Source organism: Xyrauchen texanus, chromosome 16, assembly GCF_025860055.1.
Source record: "Xyrauchen texanus isolate HMW12.3.18 chromosome 16, RBS_HiC_50CHRs, whole genome shotgun sequence".
NCBI classification, from domain to species: Eukaryota; Metazoa; Chordata; class Actinopteri; order Cypriniformes; family Catostomidae; genus Xyrauchen; species Xyrauchen texanus.
The window spans coordinates 21,070,875-21,091,665 of record NC_068291.1 but is presented as its reverse complement, the minus strand read 5'-3'; the positions used below and the strand labels follow the sequence as shown (position 1 = coordinate 21,091,665).

The window sequence follows — 20,791 nt, the reverse complement described above, 5'->3', positions numbered from 1 at the left end:
AATAAATGTGTAATTACATTGTTAATATACACACTAGTGCATTTATAACCGTGTATTTCTTAGCATTATTTTGTGCTATAATATAAATCGCAAAGAAAGTATTGGAGTGCCCTACGTGATCCTGAAAGCCATTCGTGAGCGCGCAGCGTGCCCCCGCGGTGAGCGGAATGGAAAAGTTATTGGAGAGAGAGAGAGAGAGAGAGAGAGAGTGAGTGAGAGCCGGATCTATCCGTCGCCATTACTGACTGGAATGAGAGGGGAGGGGATGACTCTCCGATTACACGCATACCACTCTTACTGCTAGAAAATACGGAAAACAAGCACTTTCGGAGATTTCACCGATTATTCCATTCACTCACGGGTTAAAAGACAACTGGAATTTGTTGAGGGAGTTAATCAGTGTAAATTACATGGAATAGTTGGAATGCCACCTCCTGTCTGTGGTGTCGGGAGCGACCATGTTAGGTAGGGGAATGCTTACGGAGGAGTATGTGACTTTCTATCATGCTTTTTTTGTCTTTTACTTTACCTAATTTGCTCTGGTCGGTTAGTCATGTAATGCATTTCAGTGTGTAATCGATAGCTGTGTTGCTTTGTACAATTGCACTTTGTGTCACTTTCGGCTACAATGCGGTGTATCGGTGTCACACTAAACTAGCCCTGGCTAACTGGGAAGCTAGCGAGCAAAGGAAGCGTCTAATGCCTTGTATAGGGGCAAGGCCCGTGTCGATGCACACAATATAGGCTAACCCAAACTTATCTGCATCGGCGTATTATTTAACACGATATGTCTGCACGTGTGATGTGCAGTTATCAAATTATTACCATGTGAAATGCAATTCCTGAAATTGAATGCAGGCAGACCTATTGGGTTCAAGAAACCTGTCTAGGAAATTTCCTGATCAAATTTCACCCCAAATCCGCCCCTCCACCCCCACACATACTCACAAAAAAAAGAAATTATTTAGGAGACTCAACTAAGACTTTTTGCATTGTGACGCTGAAGCACGTTACTCCCAATTCTCAATTCTATAACGCATTCTGACGTTTTACTTTTACTTTCCCCGTTGTTTTCAATGATGATTCTCATTACCATAATACAGTCATTTTTTTCACTGTATTACAGTAAAACCGCTGGTGTGCTACAGTTAAATTATTTGAAAATGAAAGCCAGTACCAAGGAAGTAGTACTATGATGTATAAATACATTACAGTGTAAATCATTTATTGAAAATTAGGGGTTAACATGTGCGTCATTATGATAATGTCTGAATGGCCCAAAATAAGCTCTTAATTGTTTATTTTGATTTTGGTGTAAATTTGGACCGGGGCAAAATTCTCTCATTATTTACTCATCCTCATGCCATGCCAGGTGAATATTTTATTAGAGTATCTGTAGGTCCTTACAATGCAAGTGAATGGTGGCCAGAACTTTGAGTGTCTAAAAGCACATAAAGGCAGCATAAACGTAATCCATAAGACTCCAGTGACTAAATTCACTTCTTCAGAAGCAATTTGATAGGTGTAAGTGAGAAACAGATAAATATTTCAGTCTTTTTTGTTACTATAAATTCTCCCTGTCCAGTAGGTTGCGATTTGCACAAACAATGTGAATTGCTATAACAAAAGAAGAATGTGAAAGTGAAAATGGAGATTTGTTTTAGTAAAATTGGACTTAAATATTGATCTGTTTCTCACCTACACTTATCAAATTGTTTCTGAAGATATGGATTTAACCACTGGAGTCATACGTATTTATTTTATGTTCTTTTGGAGCTTCAAAATTTTGGTGCCCATTCACTTGCATTGTTTGGACCTTCAGAGCTGAAATCTTCTACAAATCTTCCTTTGTGTTCAGCAGTAGAAAGAAAGTCATACACATCTGGGATGAGTAAATTATGAAATAATTTTAATTATTGGGTGAACTATTCCTTTAAATAATAAATGAAAATTGTTGTAGATCTACGAGTGGTCTGGAGGAATTGAAGGGCACTTAAAGGAAAGGTTCACCCAAAAATGATAATTCTTTCATCATTTACTCACCCTTATGTCTCTCAAACTTGTGTTATGCTCTTACTTCCCCAGAACAATGGTATTTTAATCGAGATGTGATATCTGTTTGCCCATACAATGAAAGTGAATGTTGACCAAATTTTCAAACTCCAAAAAGGACAAAAATGTAGCATAAAATTAATCCATTAGACAACAGTGTTTTAATCCATGCCTTCTGCAGTTTTCCAAATGATTTGTGTGAAAACGTACCAGAATATAACAAAATAATTTTCACTGTAAATCTTCGTCAGACAACTGCGGTCTTCTTAACTATCATGATTTCAAGCTCGATTACACTTCCTGGTGCCATTTAGCACTCTGTGCATGTGTCAAGGACACAGAAGTGTAATCAAGCTTGAAATCATGATCGTGTCTAAAGACTTCATTGGCAAGATGTACAGTAAATATTGGTTACATTTTGATCTGTTCTCACCCAAAACCGATTAAATCGCTTCAAAAGACATGGAGTCTTATGGATTGCATTTATGCTGTCCTTATGTCCTTTTTAGAAGTTGCAAGTTTGGTCACCATTCACTTGCATTGTATGGACAAACAAACATCAGATCTTTATTAAAAATATCTTTGTTTATGTTCCGCAGTCTTGTCTTCGTACATTGTCTATCTTAGCTTGTCTTCCCACATTCCTCCTGCCTCCTTCATTGATCTCACCTGTATATCGTTTTGGGAGCATATCTCCACTTAATCAGTGAATGTTTGTACATGCAACCTAGGTAAGTGCTTCCATCATCTTAATGTGCACTTGCAATAGGCCTACTATCAACTGGGTAAACCTCATTATATTTTTTCAAAGTGTTTTATATTTTTTACCCTGCAGCTTGCATAAAGCATTTCTGAAAACGAAACATTGAAAACGCACTAATGATAAACAAGTGAGTGATTTTGTAAAAATAATAGACTGTACTGCATATGCAATAATTGCAAAACAAAATATTTAATTATGTGGTTAATTAGTTGAATTATTGAAAATAATATATTCAAACATTTCCCAGCGAGGTAAATTACAAGTTGTTATGCTCAAAGCTATGTATAATAAAATTACAATGACGAGCAACACTATACGTTCACATTTAACAATACACGCATTGCTAACAACTCTTAAGAAGCACTTAAAATGCATCGTTGCACGTTCGTGTGTAGTGCAGTTTTGGAAAACGTGTGTGAAAATGAAAGCACGTTCATAACTTGCCATGTAGAGAATGCTCTTAATGGGATAGTTCATCCAAAAATTTAAATTCTCATCTTTTACTCACCCTCCTGCCATCTCAAATGTGTATAACTTTCTTCAGCAGAACACAAATAAAGATTTTTAAAAGAATATCTCTGCTCTGTAGGTCCTTACAATGCAGGTGAATGGTGATAAGATCTTTGAAGCTCCAAACATCACATAAAGGAAACATTAAAGTAATCTATATGACTCCAGTGGTTAAACCTATGTCTTCAGAAATTATTTGATAAGTGTGGGTGAGAATCAGATACAAATTTAAATGTATTTTTTTTTACTCTAAATCTCCACTTTCACTTTTAACATCTGAAAGCCACATTTATATATATATATATATATATATATATATATATATATATATATATATATATATATATATACAGTGAGGAAAATAAGTATTTGAACACCCTGCTATTTTGCAAGTTCTCCCACTTAGAAATCATGGAGGGGTCTGAAATTGTCATCGTAGGTGCATGTCCACTGTGAGAGACATAATCTAAAAAAAAATCCAGAAATCACAATGTATGATTTTTTAACTATTTATTTGTATGATACAGCTGCAAATAAGTATTTGAACACCTGAGAAAATCAATGTTAATATTTGGTACAGTAGCCTTTGTTTGCAATTACAGAGGTCAAACGTTTCCTGTAGTTTTTCACCAGGTTTGCACACACTGCAGGAGGGATTTTGGCCCACTCCTCCACACAGATCTTCTCTAGATCAGTCAGGTTTCTGGGCTGTCGCTGAGAAACCCGGAGTTTGAGCTACCTCCAAAGATTCTCTATTGGGTTTAGGTCTGGAGACTGGCTAGGCCACGCCAGAACCTTGATATGCTTCTTATAGAGCCACTCCTTGGTTATCCTGGCTGTGTGCTTCGGGTCATTGTCATGTTGGAAGACCCAGCCTCGACCCATCTTCAATGCTCTAACTGAGGGAAGGAGGTTGTTCCCCAAAATCTCGCAATACATGGCCCCGGTCATCCTCTCCTTAATACAGTGCAGTCGCCCTGTCCCATGTGCAGAAAAACACCCCCAAAGCATAATGCTACCACCCCCATGCTTCACAGTAGGGATGGTGTTCTTGGGATGGTACTCATCATTCTTCTTCCTCCAAACACGGTTAGTGGAATTATGACCAAAAAGTTCTATTTTGGTCTCATCTGACCACATGACTTTCTCCCATGACTCCTCTGGATCATCCAAATGGTCATTGGCTAACTTAAGACGGGCCTTGACATGTGCTGGTTTAAGCAGGGGAACCTTCCGTGCCATGCATGATTTCAAACCATGACGTCTTAGTGTATTACCAACAGTAACCTTGGAAACGGTGGTCCCAGCTCTTTTCAGGTCATTGACCAGCTCCTCCCGTGTAGTTCTGGGCTGATTTCTCACCTTTCTTAGGATCATTGAGACCCCACGAGGTGAGATCTTGCATGGAGCCCCAGTCCGAGGGAGATTGACAGTCATGTTTAGCTTCTTCCATTTTCTAATGATTGCTCCAACAGTGGACCTTTTTTCACCAAGCTGCTTGGCAATTTCCCGTAGCCCTTTCCAGCCTTGTGGAGGTGTACAATTTTGTCTCTAGTGTCTTTGGACAGCTCTTTGGTCTTGGCCATGTTAGTAGTTGGATTCTTACTGATTGTATGGGGTGGACAGGTGTCTTTATGCAGCTAACAACCTCAAACAGGTGCATCTAATTTAGGATAATAAATGGAGTGGAGGTGGACATTTTAAAGGCAGACTAACAGGTCTTTGAGGGTCAGAATTCTAGCTGATAGACAGGTGTTCAAATACTTATTTGCAGCTGTATCATACAAATAAATAGTTAAAAAATCATATATTGTGATTTCTGGATTTTTTTTTTTTTAGATTATGTCTCTCACAGTGGACATGCACCTACGATGACAATTTCAGACCCCTCCATGATTTCCAAGTGGGAGAACTTGCAAAATAGCAGGGTGTTCAAATACTTATTTTCCTCACTGTATATATATATATATATATATATATTAATCTGTTTCATCTATGATGTCATGAGGGTGAGTAAATAGAGAATTTTTATTTTTGAGTGAACTATCCCTCCGAGAGCATAATTATCTACAAATGAGCCCAGGACATTTTCTTGACAGGTTTCACCAAGAATACGTTTCCCAATTCTTAACCAAATTCTTGCCAGGGCATGCTAGTTTGGAAAACCCCATACAGTTTGTTGACATGGTGATGACTGCATAATCGACTGGACTAGTTCTGGAAACTAGTATCTCATCATGGAGGTCCTATGAGGTCTAGTCTTTGGTGTCCAAAAACACAATCGTAATTTATATGACATAGTCAATGCCATTTAAAAGGTTGAAACTTATGTAAAGTATGAGATTCGTCAAGCTTTTACATTGTCAAAAAGCTTATAATACTCTCTCATGTAGTTATAAGTCCTTGGGCCAACTCTGATGATTAATAAAATATTTTGTTTACATTAGGCTATTTGTTAATTAGTCATTTGCCTCCTATTTTGAAACTGGCAGGAGCCGCTTAATTAACAGTACAAAGCTCATGTCAGTGATGACAAGCAGATCATGCATATTTTTATTTATATTTTACATACAAGAGCATATTCATTAATGATAGAGTGTATATGCATATATTGAATTAGCTTGTGTCACAGGATCAAGCGTCTTTACCACTTATGATGAAACTAATGCATGAGCTAGTTGAACATGTCCAATAAATCAGGTTATTGTTGTTCTTGTACGTTGAGTCATGGTATGTATTTCACTGAAACACATCACTTATACATGGATCATAGGGCTGCACAATTAATCGAAAACGAATCACGATTACGGCTTCCACGATTGTGTAATTGTGAAAACTGATGATTACAGCGTTCAATTTAAGTCTGCTCCTGTTGCGCCAATGGTTTCTATTTACAACGTGTTTTTGCAGCGGTTTAGTGTTGTAACCAATCACTAAGATGCCTGTTCAGCAATGAAACAACAATGGCCAATCAGATCCACATAGATTAATACTCCGTCCTAATGACAACTGATCCTAAACTGTTTTTAATTTCCAAAGTGCAACCACTGAGGCCACAAATGATCTAACGATGATCTTACATGAACAAGATCACCATTGAAGATCTGACAGGATTAATGGTCCCCTGTCCAGCCACTAAAGGGTTTACTGAATGCAGTAACTTGGTCGAATTAAATCAGCTGTTAATAAGTTTGAATATTGAATATGCCATATTATTTACTGTACATGGACTAATAATTTAAGGTGTAATTTAGCAATAATTCAATTTATTTCATACCATAGATATCAATTTACAATAACTTTCATTATCCTTAACTTAAACATTATTACAATATAAAATATAGTACAAAATAATGCTTAAAATATGCTTAAAAGAAACTGGAGCGCAGCTCATATCCACCATTGAAATCTGCTACTCTGAAGAACCACACGGTTGCTTACTTTATGACGTCAAGGTAATTAAACATTTGAATTGACAATAATCGCGATTCTAATATCAAGAGCAATAATCGACAATTATGATTTTTGCTGTAATCGTGCATCCCTAATGGATCACCATGAAATTGTAGTGAATGAAGGTGAATGAAATGCAGCCATGATAATGTTTCCATACTTTGTAATTTGTAGTGTTGTCACGGTACCAAAATGTCAGTAGTCGGTACCGATACCAGTGAAATTGAATGGTTCTCGATACCAATTTCGGTACCACAGCATAAATATGCTAATAATACAATTTGCTGTTGAACACACCCTAAACCTAAGCCTATTTAAAAAATTACATTTCAATGTAAATAATAAATTAAAATAAATGCATGTTTCCTTCAAGTGTTTCACAATCAAAGATGCATTACTTAAGTGTTTTTAAGTAGCACCCTACTGAAATTGCTTTTATTCTTTACCAAATCATGTTTTCTTTTTTGTTATTATTATTATTTTTCAGAACTCCATGTTTTAGTGTTTAATTTAATTTAATTAAAATCATCAGAATGGTGTCTTTTTGCCAAACGTTTATTCAACAGCAGTCTTGCTTGTGATATATTGCCTAATTATTATTATTATTATTATTAATAACTATTGTTATAATTACCATAAATATTATATTTAACTATACAGTTTTAATATATTTCTGTCACAATTTCTTCAGTTGCAGGGCTATAGCTTATATTTTGAAATGTGCTTTTAATATGACGTGTATTTTTTGCCGGAATCTTCACTTTACGTATAAACAGTTGGCGACACAGAGACTTTTAAGTCACGTCTGAAATCTCATCTTTCGTATACTGGCCTTTGAGTCTGACAAATGAATTGTAGGACACAGTTTTGTTTTTTGTGTATGTGGTCATTTATAAATGTTATGTTTTAAATTTGATTACTGTGAAGCACTTTGGTGAATTCTGTTGTTTTAAATTATATATAAATAAAGTTGAGTTGAGATTACTGCTCAAATGCTGTGATTGAATTATATAAATATATATATTACATGTGCTGCATGGTTCGCAGTAGATTAGTGCACTGCTCTGTCATCTCATACAACGTGATTGCTTCTCAATGTCTGTGAAGTTTCTAGTGGATGAGCGATCAGATTTATACATTCATTCAAATCATGTAACAATTCAAAAGTATCGTTACATCTTTTTAATATTTTAGTATCGACAGAAGTACTGGTACTTTTGACAACACTAGTATTTTGAGTAGGGTATTCAAATGCAAGTTTAAGGGCTGTCAACAGGGCTGAGGAACTACATTTTTATTTTTCACAGAAATATTATCAAAATTCGATTTTAATTTTTAATTTTAAAGACATTCAGGTTTGTAAATCAATGTCTCCTATGTCCACAAGAGGTAGCAACAAATCAATATAAACCAATTAGCAACATGTTATAGCGATTGTTTACTGCAAAGAACATATCTTGATGTTAACAAATATGCATAAAATGATAAATCTGAAAGATTTAGCCAGGTCATATGATAGAAATGCTTCAGTATACAGTTCTATGTTAAAGGTGCTTTAATGGAATGGTATACAGAAAATGTTCCTAGTCTATGAAAGAAATCACTGTAATAAGTGTCCTGAGATATCTCACTGGTCTCTGTGACAGCACTAGCCGCAGACACATTCTTTGATCAACCGCACCAGAAGAATTTGATGTGCTTTCTGCCTGTCAATCGTTTGCACTTTCTCTTGGTGTAGTAGTTAAAGCAGATCATTCAGGTTTAATGTTCATCTTTAGTGAAATATCTTTGGAGAGTTGTGTTTTGGAAAGAGAGGGCATAATTTAACAGCACAGTCTCGTAGAAGTTCCAGAATGGCAAAAATCACTTACAGCATCTTTAAACTAGTGTTGCTCAGTAGCCTATATTGGTGCTATAGTACTACCAAGGACTCAAACTTCATAAAACCAGCGGCACCACAGTGTTTTTCATTAAATACTGTTATGTATGTAGACACAACCACCAAAGACCTAAACACCTGAGGGCCGTTCACTCCGAACATGTAGGTCTTTTTTTCTAAGCATGCACTAGAAGGATGTCTTTGACCGTTGCGTCATGTCTCGCTGGTTTTTCAGGGTCTCATGAATTTATAAAAGTAAATTTAACCTTTAAAACGTGTTTTGAGAATCCCACGTTCTGTTTTATTTGTTGTACTGTCAAATTTTAGTTTCACATCCTTAGCATGTTTACTGCATTATTGAGCCTTTGTAGTAGAATTTGAGTTGTAAACATTTACTTCTGTTCTCTAAAATTTTCAGTTTTAAAAGTGCAACAAATAAGTGATGGATACATTCAGGGCTTGACATTAACTTTTTGGCTCATTGGCCACTGTGAGTAGTGATGTTGCAACAATTTTTATTTCTATTTATTTTTCTCCCCTTTTCTCCCAAATTTGGAATACCCAATTCCCAATGCGTTCTTAAGTCCTTGTGGTGGCGTAGTGACTTGCCTCAATCCGGGTGTCAGAGGATGAATCTCAGTTGCCTTCGCATCTGAGACCTTCAATTCACGCATCTTATCACGTGGCTTGTTGAACGTGTTACAGAGATGTAGCGATTATGGAGGCTTCACACTATTCTCTGCGGTATCCACGCACAACTTACCACACGCCCCACCGAGAGTGAGAACCACACATTATAGTGACCACGAGGAGGTTACCCCATGTGACTCCACCCTCCCTGGCAACCGGGCCAATTTGGTATCTTAGGAGACCTGGCTGGAGTTACTCAGCATGACCTGGATTCGAACTCGTGACTCCAGGGGTGGTAGTCAGCGTAAATAGTCACTGAGCTAACCAGGCCCCTGGCCTGTTGCGATTATTAAATAATCGTCTGATCACGGTTATTTGATCTAACCACAGTTAAATTATTGTGCACTTAAAATTCCAATCACATTTTAATCCAGAAATAAGGGAATTTTAAGCGAATATATAAATGCCATCGACCGCATTTTTGTGTCATTCAACTGAACTCCTAGCGTTACTGATTAAATTAAAATAACACTTGAAAGTGAAGCAATTAGGACAGAAATCTTTCTACAAAATATATAATATAAAATAAATGAGTTCCAAAAGCAACAGTGTAAATGTAAAATTGACCAAAACTAAAACTGACCAAAAAGAGAGACATATTTTAAGTATTTAGAAATATTAAGATATTTAAAACATAATTTTTCATGTCATTCATTAGTTTTAAAAGCCTTAAAATAAAAAGTGATAAAGATAACTGGAGACTTAACTGCATGCATTTGTTTGGCCATTTGATTTGAATGAGAATGATATGAGTTAAGCAGGACACAGGCCTAATGATTTACAGAATCTCTTGGAATATCTGAAAGCACACATGACCAGTCAGAACAGGAGTAGGACAGAACTGGAGGAAAACTTTGTCAATAAGTTGTCCATAATTCATGAAAGTCCAGACCTATACCCATTCATTAAAAATGGCACAGGACCTGCCCTTATGAAAGTTTACTTTTGTTCTCGCATGTTTAACAGTGGCTTTTGTAAGAATAATGCAGATAGTATTTCTAAAAAATGAACTATATTATTTGTTATGAGGGAAAAAAAATGCTTAGACACATTTAAAAACTTTAATTATGTCACACGATGTATATAATTTTATTTGCTTCGGCAGCCCGACATTCACAGAATTTTCAATGCTGGAAGATATCTGAAAATGTCACCCGCTAAAGTGGCTAGTTAGAGTGACAGAGCTACCCACCACTGCCTATTTCTACCTGCATTTGGTGGGTGGGCGGGTATTAATGGATACACTTCTGTCGCTTATTATTTTAGTCGACATAATGTTTGAATGTTTGTTTGTTGTGAGTGCCATTTTTCAACACATTTATCCAATGCTGTTTGCCAGAATATTAATTTTGCTGGCTTTTGGAAGCTTTATCTGATTTATTATTTCCTTTTTTTGTTGCAGGAAGGTGATAGGAGAGGAACGAGTAGTCATCAGGACAAATGATTCATATTAAAGATACAGCATCTCATTCAAAGTGAGATGGAAATGCGCCTGCACTAGCCAATGGAAGTGCATGTTTGCCTTGCTGGCATTCTTCACTTAACGTAACAAGCAATGAGAGGGGCAATATAATGGCCAAGAATAAGGAGCCCCGTCCGACATATGCTGTCAGTGTTGTTGGGCTCTCAGGCACTGAGAAAGACAAGGGGAACTGCGGCGTAGGTAAATCCTGCCTATGCAACAGATATGTACACCCTAGTGCAGACTGCTACTACTTGGAGCACACTTCTGTGTTAAGCACAATTGACTTTGGAGGGCGTGTGGTGAATAATGATCACTTCTTATACTGGGGTGAAGTGTTACATCGAGGGGACGATGGCCTCGAATGTAGAATTCAGATCATTGAACAGACTGAGTTCATTGATGACCAGACCTTCTTGCCTCATCGGAGCACAAACTTGCAGCCTTACACAAAACGGGCTGCAAATACGAAGCTTCAGTCAGCTGAAAAACTGATGTACATTTGCACAGACCAGCTTGGTTTAGAACAGGATTTTGATCAGAAACAGATGCCTGATGGCAAGCTCAATATTGATGGCTTTGTGTTGTGTATAGATGTAAGCAAAGGATGCAATAGAAAATTTGAGGACCAGATGAAATTTGTCCACAACCTTTATTCGCAAATTTCCAAGACAAAGAAAGCCATTATAATTGCTGCAACGAAATGCGACGAGTGTGTCGAGCAATACCTAAGGGAGGTCCAGACATTTGTTGCAGGTAAAAAGAATCTTATGCTTGTCGAGACATCAGCTCGAGCATCTGTTAATGTGGACCTCTGTTTCAATGCTCTGACACAGCAGATGGACAAAACTCGAGGTAAACCCAAAAACATCTCTTACTTGGAAGCTTACAAAGCCCAGAGACAATTAGTAGTTTCAGTCTCTGACAAGTTTGAAAAACTCATCATTCAAACTGTCCGAGATTATCACACAAACTGGAAAACTGTGAGCAATAAATTTAAAAACCACCCAGATTATGAAGAGTACATCAATTTAGAAGGCACCAAAAAAGCTAGAAACGCCTTATCGAAGCACACAGAACAGCTGAGACAAGAGCATATCAAAAGGCGGAGGGAGGATTATCTTACCAGTCTGCCAAAAATTCTTAATAAGTTGCTTAACAACCTGGGGGAAATAGAGACGCTGAGTTGGACAGAGGCACAGGACATTATGAAGAGGAGGCCTGAGTTTCAGTACTGTTTCATTGAGTTAGAACAAACACCGTGGTATGAGACAGACCACCTTGATAAAACCGATGACAGAAGAGTGCCCTTTGATGTCCTCAAAACTATGGAAGGAGAAAGGATTTATCAAAACCACATCCAGCATTTGAAATCTGAGAAGAGGCGGTTGGAGATGAAGGAGAAATTCAAGAAGACTCTGGAGCGAGTGCATTTCATAAGCCCTGGACAACCATGGGAAGAGGTCATGTGTTTTGTCATGGCGGATGAGGCATACAAATACATCATGGAATCAGATCGCAAAGATGTTTATAGCCGGCATCAGCAGGAAATTGTTGAAAGGGCCAAAGAGGAGTTTCAGGAAATGCTATTTGAGCATGCAGAGCTTTTCTATGACCTGGATTTGAATGCAACCCCAAGCTGTAACAAAATGAGTGAGATTCACGCTGTACTTAATGAGGAGCCTAGATACAGAGCTCTCCAGAAACTCGCAACCGACAGGGAGTCTCTTTTACTGAAACACATTGGGTTTGTTTATCACCCCACAAAAGAAACATGCCTCAGTGGCATGGCCTGTGTTGATCTGAAAGTTGAGCAAGTCCTTGCAAACAGGCTTGTTCAGCTGGATCACGGTCGCACAAATATCTACTACAATAGTGCCAACATTGATAAAGTAAACCTGTGTCTCGTAGGTAGAGAAGGTCTTGCACAGGAACTTGCGAATGAAATCAGAGCTCAGTCAACTGATGATGAATACACCCTGGATGGAAAAATCTATGAATTAGACCTTTTGCCTGTAGATGTCAATTCTGGCATGCTTCAGAACCATTCCTGGCTATCGACTTTCAAGGCCCATGGATTCTTTTGTGTCTTCAGCTCTATAGAGTCACTTAATTACATTGGTGACCGTGTAAGCCGGATCCGAGCCGAGATTGCCCAGAGCAGAAGGGATAGGTATAGCCAGCCAGTGCCATTCATTCTCATTCTAGCAAATCAGCGAGACAGTGTTTGCAAAAACATGCCTATTTTAAGGCATCAGGGCCAACAGCTTGCAAATAAGCTACAGTGTACTTTTATAGATATTCCCTCAGGCACCTTTCCACGAAAGTTTAATGAGTCTCAGATAAAACAGGCCCTCAGAGCAGTGTTAGAAGGATTGAAGCACAATTTTGATGTGATGTGCCCGATGCCCTCCATTAAGGATTTGTCCGAGACTGATTTGCGGATAGTCATGTGTGCCATGTGTGGAGATCCCTTCAGTGTGGATCTCATTCTTTCTCCTTTTCTGGATTCACATTCCTGCAGTGCCGGACAGCCAGGCAACACTTTGATCCTCGACAAAATCATTGGCGACAGCCGAAGACGTATACATGTCACAGTGCTTTCGTACCACTCCTCCATTGTAATCAGAAAGGATGAATTAGTGCATGGGTACATACTAGTTTACTCAGCAAAACGAAAGTCTTCCATGGCTATGCTTAGGGCATTCTTGGCTGAGGTCCAGGATGTCATTCCAGTTCAACTGGTGGCCATTACGGACAGCCAAGCAGACTTCTTTGAGAATGAGGCGATAAAAGAGCTCATGACTGAAGGGGAGCACATTGCTACCGAAATTACTGCTAAATTTACTGCACTCTACAGCTTGTCCCAGTATCATAGGCAGACAGAGGTTTTTACACCATTTTTCAACGAGGTTCTTGAGAAGAAGAGCAACATCGAAAGCTTCTTCATGTTTGATAACAGTAGGGACGGAACAGGCACCAGTGAAGATGTCTTTCCTCAATCTCCTCACAGTCATTCACCTGCCTACCAGTACTACCCGGACTCTGAGGAAGATGGGGAGGGACCACCACCTTACAGCCCAATAGGGGATGATGTTCAGCTGCTGCCAAACCCTAGTGAACGAAAGTACAAAACTGACCTTGAAGGAAACGAGTACCCCGTTCATAGCACACATGTTGGCGATCATGATCGTAACCACAAAGTGCCCCCCCCAGTAAAACCTAAACCCAATGTGCTGCCAAAGCCCAATGTGAAGAAGCTGGATCCTAACCTTCTGAGGACCATTGAGGCTGGAATGAAGAGCTCCAGATGGGTACGTGGTCCAATGATGGTTCACGGTGACGACCTTGAAGCATCTGACAACTATGCAGAGCCGGTGGACACTCTCAAATCAAAAGGTTTCAGTGATGATATATATGCCATACCTGAAGATGCACACAGTAGATCTGGAAAGATCCGCAACTCATTTGGTGGACTTGCTCTGCATGGCGATGAGGAGAATGGCTTTGACTCCATGTTTAAATCTCAGGGTGGTAGACGGCCTTCTAAGTACAAACATCGCTCCAAGATCCTCTTTAGCAAGACAAAAGCTTATCATAGACGTGTACATTCAGATGTTAGTGATGATGAGTCGGGGCCTGCAATGCAGAAGAAGAAGAAAGGACGGGGCAACCGAGGAAGTGAAGAGGACCCTCTTCTCTCACCAGTGGATCCTTGGAAAGGAGGAATAGACAATCCAGCCATCACATCGGACCCAGAGCAGGATGATAAGAAAATGAAGAAAAAGAAAGCACCAAAGAACAAGGAACCCAAAAAGGTTAACTACTTATTTAAAGTACTTATATACTTTGCTGATTTAGTACTTATCTAGCATTACTTGAAACTAAAATGTTAAAGTCTTGTGTATTGATTATAAAGAAGAATTTTTTAGGTTAGAGCACCTATTTTGCCCTATGTCATGCACAATGTCTGACATTCTCCAATATATTAGGGCTGCAACTAACGATTATTTTGATAATCGACTAATCTTACGATTATTTAGTTATTTTTAGTTACATTTAAATATTATGTTCAACACTCAGATCATTTATTTTCTTCTGCAGTATAGCTTCTAAAGAAAATGTATGTTGTTTTAAAGGAGTTGTAGGTATTTATATAAGTCAAAACTAAAACAAACCAAAAATGTATTTTTTTGCAGTGTATAATGGGGCAAAGACTACCCTCTCTCACCTTTCTGTTCACGTCAATCCATCTTTAACTTACAAAAAACTAACAAACTCTTTCTTATTCATAAAGCTGCGTATTGCCAGTTTTCTTCACAATAACAAACACACAGTGACTCATATATTATGATTCAATAAATCGTGAACCATCATGTTATAATCTAGCTGCAGTAAGCATGTGTGCTCGAGGGATGAGCGTCCCCCATGACAGTGTGCATTAGCCTGTTACAATTTCAGTCTCCCTCTTAGATCGGGACATTCTCATATAGGAGGCGCTGACTGCACAGAAAAATGCCATTTTTGGAGTTTATAGTTATTTACGTGACCAGCTTCCTTATTATTTGAACTTTAATAAAGATATAATGCATTAAATATAACTGCATTAAACATGTACCGCTGTTGTGTTTCCTTTAAAGACGGTCGACGCGCAAGTTTTGCTTCAGTGGAGCGGTAGCTCCGGCTCAACTTATTCAGTACTTCTGTATTTACTTATTTTGTATTTTTGTATTATTCCCTCATACTTTGCGATCTACATCACCTGGAAAGTTTGGAGTGCGTCTTGTCAAAATGTTTTTATTGTCGACGTTGTTGATTTCAGCCCTACTATATGTTACATCAGGCACAAAGAAATGTTATTGTTGATATGTCAGTATACATTGTATTTATTCTAGTGAGTAATGTGTCATCATTTCTTAACAGTCAAAATCAACAAAGACTACAAAGCCACTGTACCCACCAACACGAAGAAATTGGGAGAGCAACTATTTTGGGCAACCTCTTCAGAGCTTGGTGTCTCCTGATAGGCCTATTCCTTTGTTTATTGAAAAGTGTGTCGACTACATTGAACGTACAGGTAGGTTTCCTGGTTTCTAAACTAGAATGACTCATTTCAAGAGCAGTAACTAAAATTGCACCTGCAAATGAGTTAACACATCTTGTCAGTTTTTAAATTATTGGTTACTATGAATCTGTCTTTAGCTCAAAATCAGTTATATTTAATCTAACATTTTACAAGTTCGCCACTGACACAATTTGACTGTTAAACTAGTTTTTCATTCTTGTTGAGTGCTGATGCAGCTTATATTCTAAAGGGCAGGCAATTCTGCATGCCGTTCAAATACCATCAATAAGTAAATTAATTAAATCCATTACTCTAAGGTAAATTCTGACACAACAGGAAGTTGACAGGTAGGAAAGTAGGGTTCTCAGTCAGGTAAATTATTAAATAGATTTTTATGGCGCTGTTTATGATTTTCCCAGAATACTTTGTGTTGATAGATTGTGGTTTTTACAGTCTATAAGTGACATTTAAACATTGAGGCCTAACATATATTGTAGACACTGGATTTTAGGATATTTTAGGCCATATTTAGACTTGAACAAAGTCTGTGTAGTAGGCTTAAAGCAGGCCTTGCAACAGTGGCAATTTGTTTGATTACAACATGCCCTTCAGTAGCTTGTTTTGTAACTGATTCAGTGTTCAATGGAAACTCTGACTAACCCAGCAGTCAATAAAGCCCAGCTGACCCGTAATATAGCTTGAGGTTTTATTAGTAAGTAGGTGAAACCCACATACTGCCGTTCAGGTTGGCAACAGCAGTAGATTAGGGAAACTCATGCATGGATGACATGCAGTGATGTGGTTTCTTAGGGAAATTATAAAGCTACTGTTTGTGGTTTTTTTGGCTGTGTACTGAAAGTGGGCATAGTGTCTGTGGTGAGAGTAATAGTAGGCCAATTTACTGGTGAACTGGTTTTGCTTTCTGTTTGGGTGGGCATGTACATACTATATGAAGCCAATGTAAATCCAGTGAAATCAGTTTAATATTTAGATTTCATTCTGTTGTAGGGCTGTCACGATTATGAAATTTGGCTGATGATTAATTGTTAAACAAATAATTGCGATTATGGCGATTAATGGTCTGTTTTAGGGCTGTGACGATTAATTGTCTCGTTAAGGGCTTTCAGGATTGTCATATTTTTTAAGGTGTGTTTTTTCTGCACGTGTGCTTCATACAACTTCGTACAGTATTTTTTACATATTTACATATTTAACTAATAAATAAAAAAAATTAATTGGAATAAACTTTGATTTCCTTTTAAGGCTTTAAAAACGTATGAATGACATGAAAAATAATGTTTTAAATATCAAAATATTTCTAAAAACTTAAAAATATGTCTCTCTTTTTGGTCAACTTTAGGTTTGATACATTTTAAATTTACACTTTTTTTTTAACTTGAAAAATAAAGTACAATTTTATATATATTTTTACATATTTTTATTATATTATGCAATAGGAAAATATTTCTGTCCTAATTTCTTCACTTTCACACATTGTTTAATGCTCTGATTAAACCCACATGCCCTTGTTTGTCATAAAGCAAAACCTTTGAGGTTCTTCTTTGACACTGCGTGTCATAAACACATCGTGTATGAACCAGGAACATTCGCCATTTCACGATCATTTAAAGTGAAACCGGAGTGCTTTGCATTCACTATCAAAGTTTATACTTGTTCTTTTATATTTTTGTGGGAGTTTGGTGCAAGCCTCTGCTGAAAGCGTGCAACAGGACAGTAGCTTGTTGACCTCCCCGGTGAGGTTCAGTGACACTCAGACTCGACTAAAAGTCATACAAATGCACCGTTCAAGGCATTTATACAGTATCTTTGCTTAAAAATTTCCTTATTTGGGCATTAAAATGTTATTGGAATTTGAACGCCCAATAACCACGATCGAATAGCCGCGATCAGACTAGGGCTGGGACGACGCGTCGACGTAATCGATGACGTCGACGCAAAAAATACGTCGACGCAAAATATGCGCGTCGATTCGTCAGACCAAAACAAAGATGGCGGCGCCGGAGAGTAGAAGCAAAACGAGTGGCTCCTCAGACTACCAGAAGTGCAAGGCGGCACGCACTCGTTCATCTAAAGTGTGGGAATTCTTTAATTTAAAAGGAAAAAATTATGTGATATGTCGTCTTTGCAAAATGGAGATGGCTTTCCATTCTAGCACCACGGCAATGCACCAGCACTAGGGCTGGGATGGCGTCAACGCAAAAAATACGTCGACGCAAAAATATGCTGCGTCGAATTGTCAGACCCAAAACAAAGATGACGGCGCCGCGCCAACACGCAGTGGCTCCTCAGACTATCAGAAGTGCAAGGCGGCATGCACTCGTTCCTCTAAAGTATGGGAATTATTTAATTTAAAAGGAAAAAATTCCGTGATATGTCATCTTTGCAAAATGGAGATGGCCTTCCATTCTAGCGCCACCCGGAGCAGCCGCGAGATGACAGAGCACCGTAAGTTTTTTTCAACTCCCCACTTTGCACTCGATGTTGAGTAAGCTATAATACGTTGTCGACACCTAAAGTTTTCAGCTATAGCTATTAATAATGCGCTTATAGCTATGAATGTCGTGAAAAATACATAGAGGACACTGACAACGCTGACAGACAGGACCAAGCAGGTAACATTTAATAAAGTCTCAACTTTCAAATTTGGTCATTCAAAGAAAATTAAACCATAAATAGGCCTACTATTTTGTGGCTCTTTAATGTGTCGTGACAGATTGCCTCAGTTAAAGCTGCTCGTGAACCGATCATCTTTTCCTTGGTTAATTTATAGCATCAAATAGGCTAAACATGAATGTAGCCTACATCAGAAGGACTGTTGTTTTAACCGCGGAAAGACGTCAGTACAGTAGCCTACAATCCATTATTCAAATTCAAATCCACCGACGTTAATCTTCTCTCTCCTGACTACTTTGTCGGACAAAAATGGCGTATTATGATTGATTGATCAGATCGCCAGTCAATCAAACTCCCGGCAAATGTTTTTTTTTTTTTTACATTTTATACACCCCTACCCCCGATGAAACAGGTATTTCCGATGTTGTCACAAGTCGATTAATCGAATCGAAAGCGAATCGGACTGAAAAAATTAACCGTTAGATTAATCGATGCATCGAAAAAATAATCGCTAGATTAATCGTTTAAAAAATAATCGTTTATCCCAGCCCTAGATCAGACGGTTATTTAATAATCACGACAGGCTTATTCTGTTGTTAAGTGCACAGTTAATGTGTGGCATGTTTGATTCTGTTTGTGACACTGTTTTGTGAGTTGTACAAAGAAGCATTATCAAAAGATTTGTTTAGCTTTATCATAAGATGTTATTTGTTCTTTTTGGGTATTGTCTTATTTAATATATTATTTTTCCCATTACAATTTTTGGTATATTATCAGCATAACAAATTGAGTGAAAAGTTGAATTGAAAAACTAATGTGAATTTCAAATTTGTTTTAGAATTTCGTATGTCCATGTCTTGACAGCATTCACTCGAGCTGGAATGGACTCCACAAGTTGATGATCCATGTTATTCTAGCATGATTTGAAAATGTACATGGTCAAAAGTTAACATGGTCAGTGTTATAGATTTGCTCATTTGATTAGTAACCTAGAAGTTGTAAATATTTTGTGTTCATTTTATGTCATAATGTTTATATTTTCAAAATCCTAAAACTTTGATTTCCAGGTTTAAATAGAATTCTAGATTTTGAATATGCACTTTTGCACTTTATAGTTGCTAATTTAAGTTTTTTTGAGATCTGTGGTCTACATCATATTTTGTCTAGGGATGCACTGGTACCACTTTTTCTCTTCTGATATCGTAAATCTCAGTATTGACCGATCCTGATCCGTTACTCTGTAATATATAAAGAAACACAAACCTCTAACTACACATTATTTCAATATAAAGGTATAGCTTATTAAGAAACACTTTATTATTAACTAGTAATACTGCATAGTGTAGCAGAAAAATTAACAGTAACTCCAATCATCAAGTCTGTAGTAGAAAAGAAACCTGTTTTATTTTAGCCTTTTTTTTAACCATTCACTAACACGCTGCACATACTATTTACTTACACAGCCTTTTGTGATTCACAGAGCTATCGCACATCTTCAAGTGACTTTGAATAAAATGCATGAGTCATATGAACTGCTTTAATGGTTTTTTATGGTTCTTCTATTTTTTAAACTTGACATTAACGAACATGACTATCACACAGTATCGGATTTGGATCGTGTTGTAAACTTTTATCCTTCTAGAGAGTGGGAAACTCAGAAGGTAAGACCAGGAGACTCGGATGTATCTTCAAGCAGGATTCTTTATTGAGAAATTCGTGCTGTCAGCAGCTGCAGGGACCAACATCTAACTAAGGGAACTTTACATTGTAATTTATACATGCATTTAGAGGGCAGTGCTTAGAGATAGACACAAAGCACCCAGGTGATAACTTTAAAGCATGCAAATGATGTATACAGGCATAGGAAACCCACCCTAGACTCTAGATTGTTACCAGTCCTAATCCAATCAGCATAACTATTCAGATACAGAGATGCTAATCCAATCAGCCTAACTATTTAGACAACTGGGGCTGGGGCTCCAATAGCCATTAAAAGACAGAGGATGAGATTGTCAGTAGTCTGACTAATTTAATTTACAATAGAGAGAACAGAACTGGAAGGAAATCTCTTGCTGGAATACTCTTTCTAACAGCTGATATATTTATCATTTATACCTTAAATGCTAAATGCAGTCTACTCTACTTTCCCAGTTTATATATATGATTGTGTTTAACATTTTATAAATTTGTAATACAACAATTCCCCTTTGAGAGTTCTAATAACTCTCACAAAATAAAAATTTAGACACTTAAAAGTTCATTCTTGTAACTTGTGATCATTAC

At 37.6% G+C, this 20,791-nt stretch overlaps 1 protein-coding gene across 1 annotated transcript in view; it reads left to right on the top strand.

Annotated features, from left to right (window-relative positions):
- Positions 1-242: 242 nt before the first annotated feature.
- Positions 243-20,791, top strand: part of LOC127656559 (rho GTPase-activating protein 5-like) — a 74,051-nt gene continuing 53,502 nt past the window's right edge. Inside the window, exons 1-3 of the mRNA XM_052144940.1 lie at positions 243-465; positions 10,750-14,627; positions 15,733-15,886. Of these exons, the coding sequence (XP_052000900.1) occupies positions 10,920-14,627; positions 15,733-15,886 (3,862 nt within the window). The 5' untranslated portion in view covers positions 243-465; positions 10,750-10,919. The remainder of the gene's footprint in view (positions 466-10,749; positions 14,628-15,732; positions 15,887-20,791) is intronic.